This window comes from Bidens hawaiensis, unplaced genomic scaffold, assembly GCF_021521415.1.
Source record: "Bidens hawaiensis isolate Kalapana, Puna unplaced genomic scaffold, B.hawaiensis_p1.1 tig00049933_1, whole genome shotgun sequence".
In the NCBI taxonomy this organism is placed as follows: Eukaryota; Viridiplantae; Streptophyta; class Magnoliopsida; order Asterales; family Asteraceae; genus Bidens; species Bidens hawaiensis.
In genome coordinates, this window is record NW_027498949.1 from 13,577 (window position 1) to 30,081 (window position 16,505).

General features: G+C 34.6%; 1 protein-coding gene and 1 pseudogene across 3 annotated transcripts; both read left to right on the plus strand.

The window, feature by feature from the left end:
* The first annotated feature begins 1,270 nt into the window (after positions 1–1,270).
* LOC143598307 (catalase-like) lies at positions 1,271–7,111 on the plus strand. Of its 2 annotated transcripts, XM_077076552.1 has the most exons (9): positions 1,390–1,469; positions 4,090–4,119; positions 4,248–4,344; positions 5,001–5,278; positions 5,365–6,141; positions 6,226–6,315; positions 6,404–6,471; positions 6,557–6,650; positions 6,741–7,111. In XM_077076552.1, the coding sequence occupies exons 1-9, from the start codon at positions 1,455–1,457 to the stop codon at positions 6,798–6,800; spliced, it is 1,509 nt and encodes a 502-aa protein (XP_076932667.1). In that variant the 5' UTR covers positions 1,390–1,454; the 3' UTR covers positions 6,801–7,111. The 2 variants fall into 2 exon arrangements, with proteins under 2 accessions (XP_076932668.1, XP_076932667.1); XM_077076553.1 differs by lacking the exon at positions 4,090–4,119 and having other exon boundaries at positions 1,271–1,469.
* A 4,883-nt stretch (positions 7,112–11,994) lies between these two features.
* LOC143598308 (catalase-like) lies at positions 11,995–15,354 on the plus strand (annotated as a pseudogene). The gene is made up of 8 exons (XR_013147090.1): positions 11,995–12,138; positions 13,140–13,236; positions 13,327–13,602; positions 13,697–14,472; positions 14,560–14,649; positions 14,762–14,829; positions 14,908–15,001; positions 15,102–15,354. The product of XR_013147090.1 is annotated as a catalase-like (transcript).
* Positions 15,355–16,505: the final 1,151 nt, after the last annotated feature.

Genomic DNA, 16,505 nt, shown 5'->3' on the forward strand with positions numbered 1-16,505 from the left:
TAAGATGTCGAATCCACACAAAATCAGTGAAAAATGATCCTACAATTAATTATTTACTAATTATATAATATAAGATGGAACTGTCAAGCAGATTATAAATTGATTTATTTAATGAAAACATTATTACATTTGGTTATAAAACGATTTGAGAAAGTGAACAACACTACAAGTTCAGGTTATGCAATAATCGAACCGATCATAACTCGTATCAGTTGGTGCAATACATAGACATGACTTGGTAATTAAGATTGATAAATAATTACTAGACACTATAATTTGGTTGCGATGATTCACATAACCTAATCCGACGAATTCACACAACTGAATACAGTTTACCTAACTACCAGTTAATATAAAACCTATCACTTATCAATGATTAATGGTAAGCATTTCAATGACGATAAGAACTTAATTCTAAATGTTGATGAACTCAAATCAAATAATTATGATAAATGTAAATCCCAGAGAAATAACTCGATTGGGTTAATTTTGCCATTTTTAAGACTCTTCGCGTATCGCGAAGCCTTCCTCGCGTAGATCGAAGGACAAATTATTTGTGCCATGATCTAGACTTCCTCGGTAGTGTGAAGGCTTCCAGTGACAGAAAGTTTATTTCTTTTCACTCGTTTAAGTTATGAAATGTGTGTGTGTTAATCCTGATCATCCCAAGACATTGATATAAGCTTATAGCTGGTCCCAATAAGCACCAATAGCGTTCAACAACCTTAAATACAAAATCATGCTTAAAGTACCATTGTTCCAACTAAAAATTTAATAAAAATAAACAGTTAACACAATATAATACATGATTTAAATCCAAGCATCAAATGCCTGGATCTAAAGCTCGTATCTATTCATAGGCTTCTTAAAAAACCTCTATCCTTATCATAACCCTAAAAGACACATCCATAATGAATTAAATTAGTTTACATAACTTAGAGCATTCATAATATATCTCATAATCCTCATTTCTATAACTACATTAAAAATCACTATATTTTCTATTTTTAAATTCATTAATATTTTTTTATACCTTTATTATTACTTTTTTTTCTCCTCAATTCACAGCCACTTTCAAACAATATTAAACAAATAATGAGGGTGAATAACGTATTTCCAAATATAACGATGAACGGTAACACTTTTCTTCTCCTTTACTCAAAACCAACTTCTATAATGTACAACTCTCACTCACAAATATACTGAGAGACTACTATGGATATGGATGCTCTTATAAAGTTGAATTTTTGAGTAGATAATCACTTACAATAATGCACTTCCATAATTTTCCAAATAACATTACAAAAGTCATTATTATTTTATTTTATTATATTTTTGAAGTAGCACATAAGATATTTTCCTTATAAATAGTAGCAAGCATTAGGTTTTGATTGACAAGGTGATCCAAGCGGAAAGCTTCTCTCTACTTTCTTTTCTTTGATCTCACCAATATCATGGATCCCTACAAGGTACAACTCTATGATAATAATCTTGCTATTGTACAACTCTTTCATGCATACAATGACAATACTTGGAATGATTAAATACTACAACTTTACTTTTATTTTGGCTTTAATTTATTTCTATGAAATAAATTTTCTGTAAACGTAAAAACGTTTACATAAAACTTTCTCTTATGAAGATTGCCTATCGATCACCATGATCATATTGCATGCAACACGAGACACACTTTTGTGTTGGATCATACGTGTCTTTTTATATCGAACTAATGAGTGTTAGATCTCATGGATATTAATTGTATGAACAATTATCGAATCATGGGTTGAGTTTATACATGTTCATCAGAACAAAATGGTTGTATTTGATCATGATCAAGGCTAACACCGCTTAAAAGCGATAGATCAAGGTGACTTGAGTGAGCTAGCTAAGATCCAAAGTTAAAGACGCATGGGCTTGATTTGTCTTGGTTGTGTCTTGAACTATCACGATACGTGTCTTGCTTTAGATGACACAACTTGTCTTATATGAATATATTTAGTATTTGTATAAATATGAAGAAATTCGAGTAAATCTTAGGGGGTGTTTGGTACAGAGAATGGAAATGGAGAGAAAATAGAAATGGAAATGGAATTGTAGAGAAAGAGAATTGGTATGGAGAATGAGAATCATTTCTCTTGTTTGGTACACGAGAAAATAAACAGAAAACTCTACCATACCCAACCCCACCTCCACCCAACCTGACACCACTCACCACCGCAGCCCCACCACCACCAGCACCACCACCACAGCCCCACCACCACCACCAGACAGCCCCACACCACCAGCACCACCACCACAGCCCTTTCTTCAACCACAGCCCACCACCACCGGCTGCCGCCACCAAACCCCCTTCTTCAACCACAGTACACAAGAAATTAAAAAGATTCAAATTTTTGGAACATAAGATATAGAAAAAGGAGGCTCAGATCTGTCATCACTACCTCTTTGGAGATTTTGTGGTGGTGGTTGTGGTGGCGATGATGATGATGATGATAATCAGAAGCCACCTGCAACCACCGCCGATTTCCACCACCACTGTCACCCACCTGCGACCACAATCACCCGACCATCTGAAAACCCTAACCTACCACGAACCACCACTTGAAACCCTAATCTCCGTTCACCCGTACCACCTGCAACCTACAACCGGTTACCATCTCTGTGTTCACCACTGCGAACGGCGGAGACGGGGTGGTGGTTGCAGACTTGGAGACGAGGTGGCGGTTGCAGACTTGGAGACGAGGTGGCGGCCGGAGACGGGGTGGTGGCCGGAGACGAGGTGGTGGCCGGAGACGAGGGGGTGACATGCTATGAGGAGGCTGCTGAGAAATGGATTTCTCTTTGTTTTAAAGAGAAATAGAATTCTCTAGTTTTAGAGAAATAGAAAGAGAAATAGAAATGAAAAGTGGAAAACAAACAAAAGAAATATTTCTAATTCCATTTCTCCCCAATCAAATCCCTCTACCAAACACCCCCTTAGTGTGAATAAACAAATACGTACCCATATTGGTGAATATATATTTAATTAATTAAATAAATTTCTACTATTTTTTTATTAGAAAAATGAATATTTTAGTATTCTTATAATGGTAGACAACATCACGTGATTAAACATAAAGCTTGTTTGATTAAAAACATGTCGTTATCTTAACAGGTAGTCACAAAGACATTGAGTGTTTATTAAATCATAATTATATGTCTTTTGATTTAATGATTATAATAGACAGTCAGTTCGTGAGTTGCCATCACCTAAATCCACAAAATAATATCCATGACTAATTGTTGGGGAATAAAAAGAGTTGATGTTTTTTTAAAAGTTGATACTAATTTTCAATTTTATTTATAAGCATTACCTTAAATCCACTCGTCTTTCTTGTGTTTAATACATAACTTATAGATCTAAAACTTTAAACAAATAATCTTTTTTTTTCAAGAATCCAAACCTTAAAACAAACAAGTCCTAGATTGGATGGTCTTTTTGCATATAAATGCAAGATGTGGACCAGAAGTCCAGAACTTTTGTGAGGTTTCGTTTTCTAGTACCATCAAACCTAGAATAATGATTTAGGTATATAGAAAACCTTGAAAACAATACAAATCATGGGTACATATTAAATGATACTATGTATATGGTGATAGATCGGGACGTTTCTAGCCATGGTTGAATGGTAGTCCGCGCTATCTTTCAATTTTCTTGACAAAGTATAAATCTTAGTCTGAAAATAAGCTTTTTAATCCGCGTTATCTTTCAACTTTTCTTTTAGATCCAACGCTAGTGGTAGATGTACGATGATTTTGTTGTTACATACCCATTATTTACATAATAAACAATAATTACAAGTATTTATATAAATTCTTAAAATCAATAAAATATTAATTGTAACTTTTCAATTTACCTGGTCATAATTAACTAAAACTTAGTATAGTTTTGCCAAGTACTATTAGATCTCTATAGTTACATAATAATTTGTCGGTCTACACACACAGTCACATATATGTGTGTGTGCATATATTTATATAGGTAAAAATTTGTATACATAATAATTAAAATAAGTGAAATTGATTTAGCTGTTTCGTCCGGTTGTGCAGGACGCGAAACTCATCCTCCCACACCCTGATGTAAATACTGCGGATCATAACACTATTATTATTATTATTATTATTATTATATGTGGAATAGTGAACAGTACGTACGTACTCACCCGTCACCTTTGCTGATCTATTTTTAATTGTTTGACTTGCTGCAGCAACGCCCGTCAAGTGCTTACAACTCCCCGTTCTGGACAACAAACGCCGGTCTACCAGTTTACAACAACACTGCATCATTGACCGTTGGAAATCGAGGTAAAAATTACAATAGTTCGGTTTGATCCTATATGATCCGTTATGTTGAGCTGATTTATATATAAATGCATGATCAACGTTAATTTGAGTTAAAAGAATAGTATATATAAAAGATATATTTGGATCAATAAATTTATAAATCAATTACAAATAACTTTTACGTGAGAAAAAGTAAATGTTATGGCAATTTCGTTATTTCTAGTAATTATTACAACAAAGTAAAGTAAAGTCATAATAATTACGCTAGTTGCCCTACATGTATTTTGTCGTAGGGTAATTGTTCTATTCAAAGTAATTACAAATTTACCACCGCGTCTTTTCCTTTTCTAATCACTTCATATAGTTCACACGCTAAATCTTGTTTGCACGTCATCCCGATGCTAGAAAAGAAAACTATAAGAAATTATAAGAAAAAGTCGCTCGGTTGTGTAGTTTAATTAAACATATAATTATAAAAGTTGCAAATTATTTTGATAATTTAAATAATAATTTTTATAAAATATACGAGTCGTATAGGCCTTATAGTCATACAGATGTAAGCCGATGTTTGGATGGTACACCTAGGTGTCTAATAACACGAACTATGAAAAATCAACAACTTGTAATTATATGTTTTTGTAATAATTTAAAAATTCTTCATGTTTTTGTAAATTTAGGTCCAATTCTGCTTGAAGACTACCATTTGATCGAAAAACTTGCTAATTTCACACGTGAAAGGATCCCCGAACGTATAGTTCACGCAAGGGGTGCAAGTGCTAAGGGGTTCTTCGAGGTCACACATGACATCACTCATCTCACTTGTGCTGATTTCCTCCGAGCTCCAGGAGTTCAGACTCCCACCATTGTTCGGTTTTCGACTGTTATCCATGAGCGTGGAAGCCCCGAAACCATTAGAGACCCCAGAGGGTTCGCAACAAAGTTTTACACCCGAGAGGTAACGAAAATAAAATAAAAATGAATGCATAGTTTGTTGTTAAATAGTGTGGTATAATGGTATATTAATTTGTGTTTAACTTATAGGGTAACTTTGACATTGTGGGAAACAACTTCCCCGTGTTTTTCACACGCGACGCAATGGCGTTCCCTGATGTGATCCACGCGTTTAAACCAAACCCGAAGTCACACATCCAAGAAGACTGGAGGATTCTTGACTTCTTGTCACACCATCCGGAAAGCTTGAACACCATGACATTCTGGCTCGATGACGTCGGTATCCCAACCGATTACCGACACATGGAAGGGTCAAGTGTCAACACTTTGACTTTAGTCAACAAAGAAGGCAAAATGCACTATGTGAAGTTCACATGGAAACCAACTTGTGGAGTTAAATGCTTAATGGACGATGAAGCGGTCAAGATTGGTGGTGCGAATCACAGTCACGCGACTCAAGATCTTTATGACTCGATCCAAGCCGGTAACTTCCCTGAATGGAAGTTGTATCTTCAAGTGATTGACCCGGATCACGAAGACAGGCTTGACTTTGACCCGCTTGATGGGACCATGACGTGGCCGGAGGATGTTATACCGTTGCAGCCCGTTGGACGGATGGTTTTGAACAAGAATATTGATAACTTCTTTGCTGAGAATGAGCAGTTGGCGTTCAACCCGGGACTTGTTGTCCCAGGGATTTATTACTCGGATGATAAGATGCTTCAAGGGCGGATTTTTGCTTACTCGGACACTCAAAGGCACCGTCTTGGACCAAACTATTTGCAGCTTCCTGTTAATGCACCTAAGTGTGCTCATCATAATAATCATTATGATGGGAATATGAATTTTATGCATAGAGATGAGGAGGTGTGTTCTTTATTTTATTTATAACATATTAGTTATTACCTTAATTTTCGGTTCTTTTATTAATAATGTTCTTTTTTTTTTCAGGTTGATTACTTCCCTTCGAGGTATGATCGTGTTCAACACGCTCAGCAGTACCCGATCAACCCTGCTAAAGTGACTGGAACGCGTGACAGGGTTAGTTTCTTGTATCATAGGCATGTTAATAGTAACAATCACAGAAGTAACTGAATGTTTTTTTTTTTATTTTTTTTTGTGAATGCAGACTGTGATCCCGAAATTTAACGATTTCAAGCAGCCGGGAGATAGGTACAGATCATGGGATCCAGCTAGGTACGCGTTTTACGTCAGTTTGTTTTATTAAAAATATTCCTAAGACTTCATCAATTTCCTAAAACTATTCATGTTCTTTGTACAGGCAAGACAGGTTCATTGTCAGAATGGTTAAGATGTTGTCCGACCCACGGGTCACCCACGAGCTCCGCAGCATTTGGATCTCATACTGGACCCAGGTTTGTAATGTTTTACACGGGTCAAAATACCGTCAGCCCGTTTTCTAAAACTCAATCATTTGTGTTGATTTGGTACATTTTGGGTTGCAGGCTGACCAGTCTTTGGGCCAGAAGATAGCGTCACGACTCAATGTGCGTCCCAATTATTGAACATAAGTATGTTACAGGTCGGGCCCGATCAAGTTATATTGATGATCATGTTGGTATACAAGAAGGTCCGTCTATAAGTTTGTTACGTTACACAAACTTTGTTGATGTTTTCGTCCTTCCTTTCGTTCTGTAATGTTTTATTTTACTTATGGAACCTGAAACTTAGAATAAGTGCACGTCTAATTGCGCGAGTTACTGTGTTTCAGGTTCGGGTCTGTAAAGAGAAAGTATAAACTTATGTTTAAGTTACTTTTCCTATGAATGTAATGTAATTTTTTTTTTGCTATCTATTTGATGCTTCTGTTGATATATTTTTTGTTTAGTTGGGATGGGCCGGGCCTTATGAGAAAATAGATAGGCTTGGGCTTGGCCCATGGGTGTAATTTGGCATGTATAAGCTTTGTTTGTGTGGGCTTGTTGTATAAGTGTGTGTATGTATGTTTGTGTGGGCTTCTGAATGTTATTCGAAGTGAAAAGCCCAATAGTAATATGACCTCATGGCCCAATGGGCCAAATGTGAGAGATGATCCATAGTCTCAAACAAGTTATTGGCCCACTTGGCATGACAACCGCGGCGAGGCCCGAGGGTGGGGGCTTCATGTTCATCAATCTGCTTCATGAGAATCAACCGGACATTTTGACGCATTGACTAAACCATGGTCAATTCCTATCATATGGTACGAAATAGCTCTTTGCAAAAAAAAAATTAATTTCCATTTCTTTTTGATAATTTAATCTAAAACTGATATGATTTTTGGGGTTGTATTGGGCCAAACAAATGGCCCAAATGCTTTAGCCCCATTTTGTCTTTATTAAGATCTGATCAAGGATAAAGCCCATTATCATTTCAAAACCAGGTAATAACATGTTTCAACTTTAATTAAATTATTATATGTGATAACTCTTTAGATAACTAAAAGTACTAACAAATTATTTAATTAAATTATTATTTCTTTCACTATCTTATAATATGCCCTTTGTGTTAGTTGATTTTACAATCAGACAAATAAGATGACCCTACTAATACTTTTAATGACAATTATTAATATTTAAAACATATGTTCAAAAAAGCAATTAGAAAAACACTATGATAAGTTTAGCTATTAGCCTACTATGTATCTAGGATGACAACTATGTTGGTTGACAAATTAAAGTGATTAGTATTACCTTGAACCTGAATCATATATTTATTCATGTAAAAGACATTAAGCCCAACTCGAACCCCCTGAAAGCCATACAACCTAAACATGACCAATATAGCATGTTTGCCTAACGTAGTCAAACGGATTGGCAAGTCCAACTAGTTGACAAGTTATTATCAAATATACAGGTTAAATGGGCGATGAACATGTTGACTGATTATAAAAAATTTTGTAAATGGGAAAATGGCTTAACAATAACAAGTTAAACTTATAAATTATTTTTCCTAAATTAAATTCTAAATGTTTTGAGAGGTCGACACTTATATCCATACCATACAACATCCTTTTATTAGACATGTTAGTTATGTCAACCTATTAACCGCATTTAGAAATACCCAGAACCTGTTTATTTTCGTCTTGCAAATTACAATATTGACATAAATTTGCTTAATTTGTATACAACATGAAAGTGTGTGTTCGAAATGGTGGACAACAAGTTACAAATAAAGAAAAAAAAACTAACCTCCAAAATTATTAGTTAAGACTACAGTATTTCAAAGGTTTAGGTTTGAGAATATTTATTTTAGTGGTTTTTAGTATTTTTAATATGTAAAATTAACAAATAAAAACAAAATTGAAGTTGTTGTCAATATATACAAAACCCAAAAATTGAAATAAAAATATTACTTTTTGTGGCTAATTTCCAACTAAAAGAAAAACCTTATCAGAAAGCATCTTCATACCCAATCTGTGTTCACACCAAGTAGATGGAGTTGATGAGCACACGTTTCAAAGCTCTATTAACACGTGTCTGGTTGTAATAGGTCCATGTCATCAACTTGACACGAGTGGTTCTTTTTTAATTTTAATAAAATCCAAAATTAAGGATAAGGTAGAGTAGCTTGGTGTGCCAATTAATTTATAAGTTTTGAAAAGGTACCTTAAGTTATAACTAAGTTAAATATAAACCCTAAAGAAATCATTTTATGAAAAAAGATAGATTAAAGAGCATGAACATAAATCATATATTTATTGATGTCAAAAACATTAAACAATTAAGTATTTGTCATGTGATGTTCAGATTTAGGGTTGTCTTGGTTTTGTAATAGACTTTTCAACACGCATATAGCGTTTACGGTAAGTTATCTTTGAATTAAAATCAAGGTCATAATCGTTAGATCAAAACAAATATGACAGCTGAATTAATCATAAATCAAGTTACTAATTATATCACTTTCTTATATTGTTTGTTCTAATACACTTTCTTATATTTTTATAGTTGATAACAATATTAGACTAATAGTGTAGTTAATTAAATATATTTCTAAATACGTAGAAAATTATATAAATAATGAGTCAATACTTTTCTTGAATGATTTGTTTAACTTTCGGTTACAAATTGTTCACAACATTTTATCATACGAAAAAGGATTGTTTATAAATATAATAAATGTGCATTAAGTTTTCGTATCAAATAATTGACATTAAATATAGTATGACGTAGTTATTAGGGCATAAAAAGTTTTGTGATGTTGATTTGAGGAGAGTTTGAGGGTCAAGATGAAAACTAAAGCAAAGTTTGGGATACTTGATGTAAATTTGTTATTATTCTTTTTTTTTGTATAATAATCAATTACTTATTTTTTTTAAGAGTAACACAATTTCATTTCATGGTAGAAACATATATATTACATCAACATAGCAGGTAGGCGGGCAACAAGCTACGCCGCCACCCCTTTCTGAATTGCAAACCCTAACCTGCTAAAGACATACCCCTGCCCCTTTGGAGTCGACACATTGCTATGCACAACCCATTGGACCATGGTTAGGAAACGGATAGCTTCCGGTGCTAAGGAGCCAAAGGTATCAAAAGCCAGAGGGACAAAAACATGTTGGTTCTCTTCGCAGGCTTTAGCATATTTCTCCACCTTTTTCGTTTCAGCCCTTTTCATTGTTTGCTCAGCTACACACCCATTATCCCTCAAACCAGCTAAAGGAGATACCCCTGTGAGGTCAACACAGGCGTGTTTTCCCCCGGCCCAACCAAAGACGACAAATCTGCCGGTCGTAGAGTGGATCTCCTTTTCGTGGGGTCTGTAACTCTGTAAGGAAGTTTATGGGGGATTCATTTTTAGCTGATATCCCAGCTCGCCTTAAGATGTCCCAAAGAATGTCCCGCACCCAATCATGTCGGTATTTGAACCCAGGCATCTCCTTGCAATGAACCGCATGCTCTCCGAATTTATCCAGGCAAGCCTTACGGCATATCGGACATGTTTCGTCTTCTGGGTACATTGGGACCATCAAACGGTACTTAAGAATGACCCTATACTCGACCGCAGACATGCTTTGGCCCAAGCCATCAATCGGGATAACGGTCAGAAAATCTTGGGCATGAGGACCTTGTAAGCATTCAATAACCGCCTTTGTCGGGGGGACAATTCAAAAACTTCTCTAGGCTCTGAGCGATTTTGCCAAAAAGGGCATTCGCCAAAGTTTTTTAAGGCTTTGGTGGGGCGGTGTCCTTATTAGAGAAACCGCCAATGTCAAAGTCTGGGAGAGCGCCATTTTGCGTTCCAGGGCCTGCATGTAGTCTGAGTCCAGGTCGACAACTCCGCTATTCCTTAAGATGTGATTCTGTAGCTTCCAAGACTGAGCCCTCGACGCTACAAAAGCGTAAACTCCAACATCATGAGCCGAAAGAAGGCCTAAACCCCCCAAGCGCATCGGTAAAGATGCAAGTCGCCACTGAAGATCACCAAAGAACGGGCCTCCACATACAACTATGTCTTCGATGGATTCTCAAAGCCCCTTATCAAAACAGGATACCGCATCATCCATCATATGGAGGTGGCATGTTCGTAACCCAAAAAGCATGAAACCTGGCATAGAATACAATATTTTATTTTATGTTATTTATGGCTTTATCCCATCTCCCCTCCACCTTAGTTTTTTCACCTCTACATAATTGTTAATTGTAGGGCCCACCTTAACATGAAACCTGGCATCCTTTTCTTTTTTAAATATATATCGGTATATATCATGCAAAATATCGTCTTCCTTTATTTTAACATGCATATTACATATTTACATGTGTGATGTGTTTTTTATTGCTGTTTATATAGGTTGATAAAAACCTTGAAACATTCGGGATGAGTGTTAATAATTAATATATATGATCTCATATGAGATTAAATAAAAAAAATGCATTGACATAAATGATACCAATTGTTTAGCCTAAAGTTATCTCATACGGGTTCACCTGTATTCTTATATATATCATATAAGAAATAATCATAAAATGTAATTGCGGATACTTTGAAGTTTTTACAATAAATAGAGTTGCTAAGCATATAGAACTGTTAAATTTGTAGATGGTATCTGATATTCATGTTATTTTGGGATGAGTTCAAAATTGAGTTTTAGGTAATCAAAATACCAACCAGTAGGTGGTAACTTGTATTCTCATAAGATCATAAACGGAAACGAGACTTGGATCATCAAATTCCGTCAAATACTTGAATGTCGGATGCAAACTACGTATACTCATGATAGCTTTAACTTCTCAATACGTAAGACTCAATCATATTAAAATTACAATCTCATTGGCATAGCAGCTTAGATTCATATAAGACTTTGCCCTGGTTTTCGATTTAGAGTAAACAAAGAATTAAGATCCTTTTATGTCTTTTAGAAAAAGTTAACTCACAAACTTCAATAACCATCATGTTTGCAAAGTTTAACTAATCAAACCCGTATATTCTACATATTTTCACCGACATACAAATGTTTCACATATCGACTTGTATTTGAAGATTGTCGAACAATCACACCTCACCTGGTAAATTTTACCTATTGCTTAACCTAGAAAAGTTATAACATATATCATTTTAAAAAAGATAAACACCTGATATTACTACGAAGAGACCAACTATTAGTGGTATATTCCATTTTCTCGTGGTATTTTATAACACCAATAATATCTAAGCACTCGAAAAAATAGTAGAAGATAATTGAAGACAAAAATAATATAGTTGTAAATAATAATAATAATAATAATAATAATAATAATAATAATAATAATAATCACAAACCTCTTATATAAAACTCACACAGCACACGATAAGAGCAAAATAGTCTTCTTCTCCCCAACCTATCATCATCCACCTGCAAATTCATCCATGGATCCTTACAAGGTACAACAACACTCTAATTATTATTATTATTATTATTATTATTATTATTATTATTATTATTATTATTATTATTATTATTATTATTATGTGATCAGTTAGGTTTTATGATCGTTATCGTGCAATCGGCTATGTATAAGTATTGAATCTAATGTCTGATTACTTGATTTTGAATGTTTATTATTCAATTGAAGGTATTTGATGAGGTTTTGTTGTATTGGATTAGTTTTGCTTTAATTGTGAGATTCAGTTCATGTTATTTAGGGTTTTGTAGTGATCGAAGTTGATACATACACATAATTAGAAGTCATGTTAAGCTTTTTAGATTCAAAGTTTAGTTTTATAAATTTAGAGTGAATCTGATTAGGTTTTTTGATTATTGAGCTCTAGTTTTAAGTTTAAGGACTTATTGGTGGTAAATATGTAAATAAAAAGTTTGATTTCTTTTGAAAATGTTTGATTTTAGCTGTAAGTATGCTTTTAGCTGATTATTTCAATGCTCTTGGCAGTAATTTGCAAAAAAAAAAAAAAAAGGTTTGAAGTAAAGCTCATAATATATGATTTTTAGCTAATTATTTCAAAGCTATTGATAGTAGATATAAAAGTTAGAATTCTTTTGTAAAAGTTTGAAGTAAAGCTCATAATATATAGTTTATGCTGATTATTTCAAAGCTCTTGGAAATAATTATGTAAAAAATGGTTTGAAGTATAGCTCATATTATATAGTTTTAGCTAATTATTTCAAAGCTCTTGGGCAGTAATTATGCAAAAAGAAGTTTCAATTCTTTTGTAAATGGTTGAAGTAAAGCTCTGAATCCATGTTTAACTCAATTTAGCTTCAAATTACTTGTTGAAGATCCAATGTTTTAGCTATATTTGTTAGCATACATTAAACTGTGCAACATAGGATTGGTTCTTCATTTCTTTATAGGGTTATTTGCAGTATCATTGTTTTATTGTGATTTAACTGTTGGCTCATGGTATTACTTTCTTGATTGATGCAGTACCGTTCTTCAAGTGCTTACAATACTCCATTTTGGACCACCAATTCTGGTGCACCCGTTTACAACAACAACTCATCATTGACAGTCGGCACCAGAGGTATTAAACACTATTTCTTGACATTTACCATGTTGATCGTATACAATGCATAAAGTTTCCACTAATCATAATATATTTCCCATTAAACAGGCCCGATCCTTCTAGAAGATTACCATTTGGTGGAGAAGCTAGCTAACTTTGACCGTGAACGTATCCCTGAACGTGTTGTTCATGCTAGAGGTGCTAGTGCAAAGGGTTTTTTTGAAGTCACATGACATTTCTGCCCTCACGTGTGCTGATTTCCTTCGCGCCCCTGGTGTTCAAACTCCCGTTATCGTTCGGTTCTCTACTGTTATCCATGAACGTGGTAGCCCTGAAACCCTCAGAGACCCTAGAGGTTTTGCTGTGAAGTTCTATACCCGAGAGGTAACACACACATATATCTGTATATGCGTATATATATGTATGGATAAACATTGCTTTGTCATATATGGTCTTTACTAATAATTTACATTTGTAGGGAAACTTTGATTTGGTGGGAAACAATTTCCCGGTGTTCTTTATCCGTGACGGGATGAAATTTCCAGACATGGTTCATGCACTGAAACCAAACCCTAAATCACACATTCAAGAAGACTGGAGGGTTTTGGATTTCTTCTCCCACCATCCCGAAAGTTTGCACATGTTCACATTTCTTCAAGATGACATTGGTGTGCCACAAGATTACTGACACATGGAAGGATCCGGTGTTAACACCTACACTTTGATTAACAAAGCAGGGAAAGCATATTACGTGAAGTTCCACTGGAAACCGACATGTGGTGTTAAAAGTTTGTTGGAAGAGGAAGCCATCAAAGTTGGTGGAGCTAATCACAGCCACGCGACACAAGATCTTTATGACTCGATTGCTGCTGGAAACTATCCTGAATGGATGCTTTTTATTCAGACCATTGATCCTGATCATGAGGATAGGTTTGACTTTGACCCACTTGATGTGACCAAGACCTGGCCTGAGGATATCTTGCCATTGCAGCCCGTTGGCCGTTTGGTTTTGAACAAGAACATTGATAACTTCTTTGCTGAGAATGAACAACTGGTGTTTTGCCCTGCAATTATCGTCCCTGGATTTATTATTCTGATGATAAGTTGCTTCAAACCCGTATCTTCTCGTACTCTGACACGCAGAGACATCGTCTTGGACCGAACTATTTGCAGCTTCCGGCCAATGCTCCTAAATGTGCTCATCATAATAATCACTATGATGGATTCATGAATTTCATGCACAGAGATGAAGAGGTATACTTTTTTGAAACAATAATAATGATAATGCTAATTATTGTTATTATAATATGTTTTCTTATTATTATCATCTTTCTTGTGCAGATTGATTACTTCCCTTCAAGATATGATCCTGCTCGTCATGCTGAACAGTACCCTATTCCTCCCGTTAGGTTGTCAGGAAAGCGTGATAAGGTTGGTTATCGGTTTTATCTTCTTATTCTTAAAAACATGGCTTAATTTTATTGAAAGTTTAATTTTGATAATCAAGTAAAATTAAATGTTAAATGTGTTGGGATTGATGCAGCGTGTGATTGAGAAAGAAAACAACTTTAAGCAGCCAGGGGAGAGATACAGATCCTTTGCACCAGACAGGTATATTATCTGTTTACTTTAAATTATATATCTAATTTTATAAACATCTAACATGGTTGTAATTTAATTTTTTTACAGGCAAGAACGTTTCATCAACAGACTTGTTGGTGCTCTGTCTGACCCGCGTGTCACCCATGAGGTCCGCTCGATTTGGATTTCATACTGGTCTCAGGTTCGACCTTCTTTCCTCAGTTATAATAGTTGACTGACCGGTTTGACTTAATTTTCGTTTTAAAGAATTTTTATAATAACATAATATATTGTTTTTGCAGGCTGACAAGTCTTTGGGACAGAAGCTAGCTTCCCGGTTGAATGTGAAGCCAAATTACTAAAGGAGAACATCAAAAGGACATGTTGGTTATAAATCCAGACTTTGGTATACAAGGTAGTCTAGAGAAGTCGTCGTTTGTGTTATCGAATGTGGTGTCAAAAATTCTAAGAGTCGTTTCTTTTATTATTGTAATGTCGAATAACTCGTATGATGCTTCTTCTAAATAAAGTTTGTGTCACTGAAATTTTCGATGATGGATTTATGTAATTAATTGCTATTTCTTGATGATTATAATAGTATAATATTACTATGATTTTAGTTAAGTTATAATAGGGGATATTTAGTGTAATCTGATAAAGGTACTATGATATGTCATAAGGTTTTAGAATAAAGTTGTGATTTGCAGTTAGTGGAAAATTAGCTTATGATAGCTATAAGCATTATTTGGCATTTGCTGTTGCAATATTTCATGTAAAAATACCTTAGGTTATACATAGAATATTGGTTTTTATAGGAGGATAGAGTCACAAGCAAATATGCATAGAAGTATGTGTTCTTGCTCTCTTAAGTTTAGTGTTTTATTTGGATTATCTTGAAGTTGACTTCGTGTAATCCGAGACATTGAAGGGTCTAAATACTTGTTTTGGAAAGTATGCAAGACTTGATCCATGTGTTTATACCGTATTCATCTAATTAATTATCTTTAGCCAAATATAACGTCCATTGGGTATGCCTTAATGGATGGGTTTTGTTGGTAATTTTAGTGTTATCGACATGTATTTTAGACTTTTAGTGTATTGGATTAACTTGTCAATCGAGATAATAATGCTAGAAATTAAACGAGTTAGGTGACGCGAAAATGCGAGCTCGATTTAATTCTAGATGTCATTTGAATTTATTATTTGCTTTATCTTGGGTTATAGTCAAGTGGGCTTGTTATTACTTGGGCTCATGTAATCGGGTTTTTAGTAATCCAATGCTCTACCTGGCTAGGCTCTCGGTCGAAAAGGGACAGAAGAGAACAAACGGTTATAGTAGTTTCTCTAAGGTTCTTCATCGATACAAAGGAAGATCGAAACTCAATTCCATGATCTGAATTATTTGTCTAATCCAATAAATCATCGTATGTAACCCACAAATATGTTTATAATGATTCATGATTCGGAGAATGATCCATATTTCAATTTCTTTATCTACAATTGCATACTAGTACCAAGTATTTTTTAACCGTTTAATTTTGGATTTTAGACTACAATATATACAACAAATTTTGCTTTTTAAAACGAGTTATAAAATCGTTTTTTTTTTCTTTTCTTTTTTTGTTTGAAATAGTAATTTGCACTTGAAATTCTTGGATTACATATTCTTACTACTGTTGAAAAATGGTTGTTGTAGCAAGCAAGCA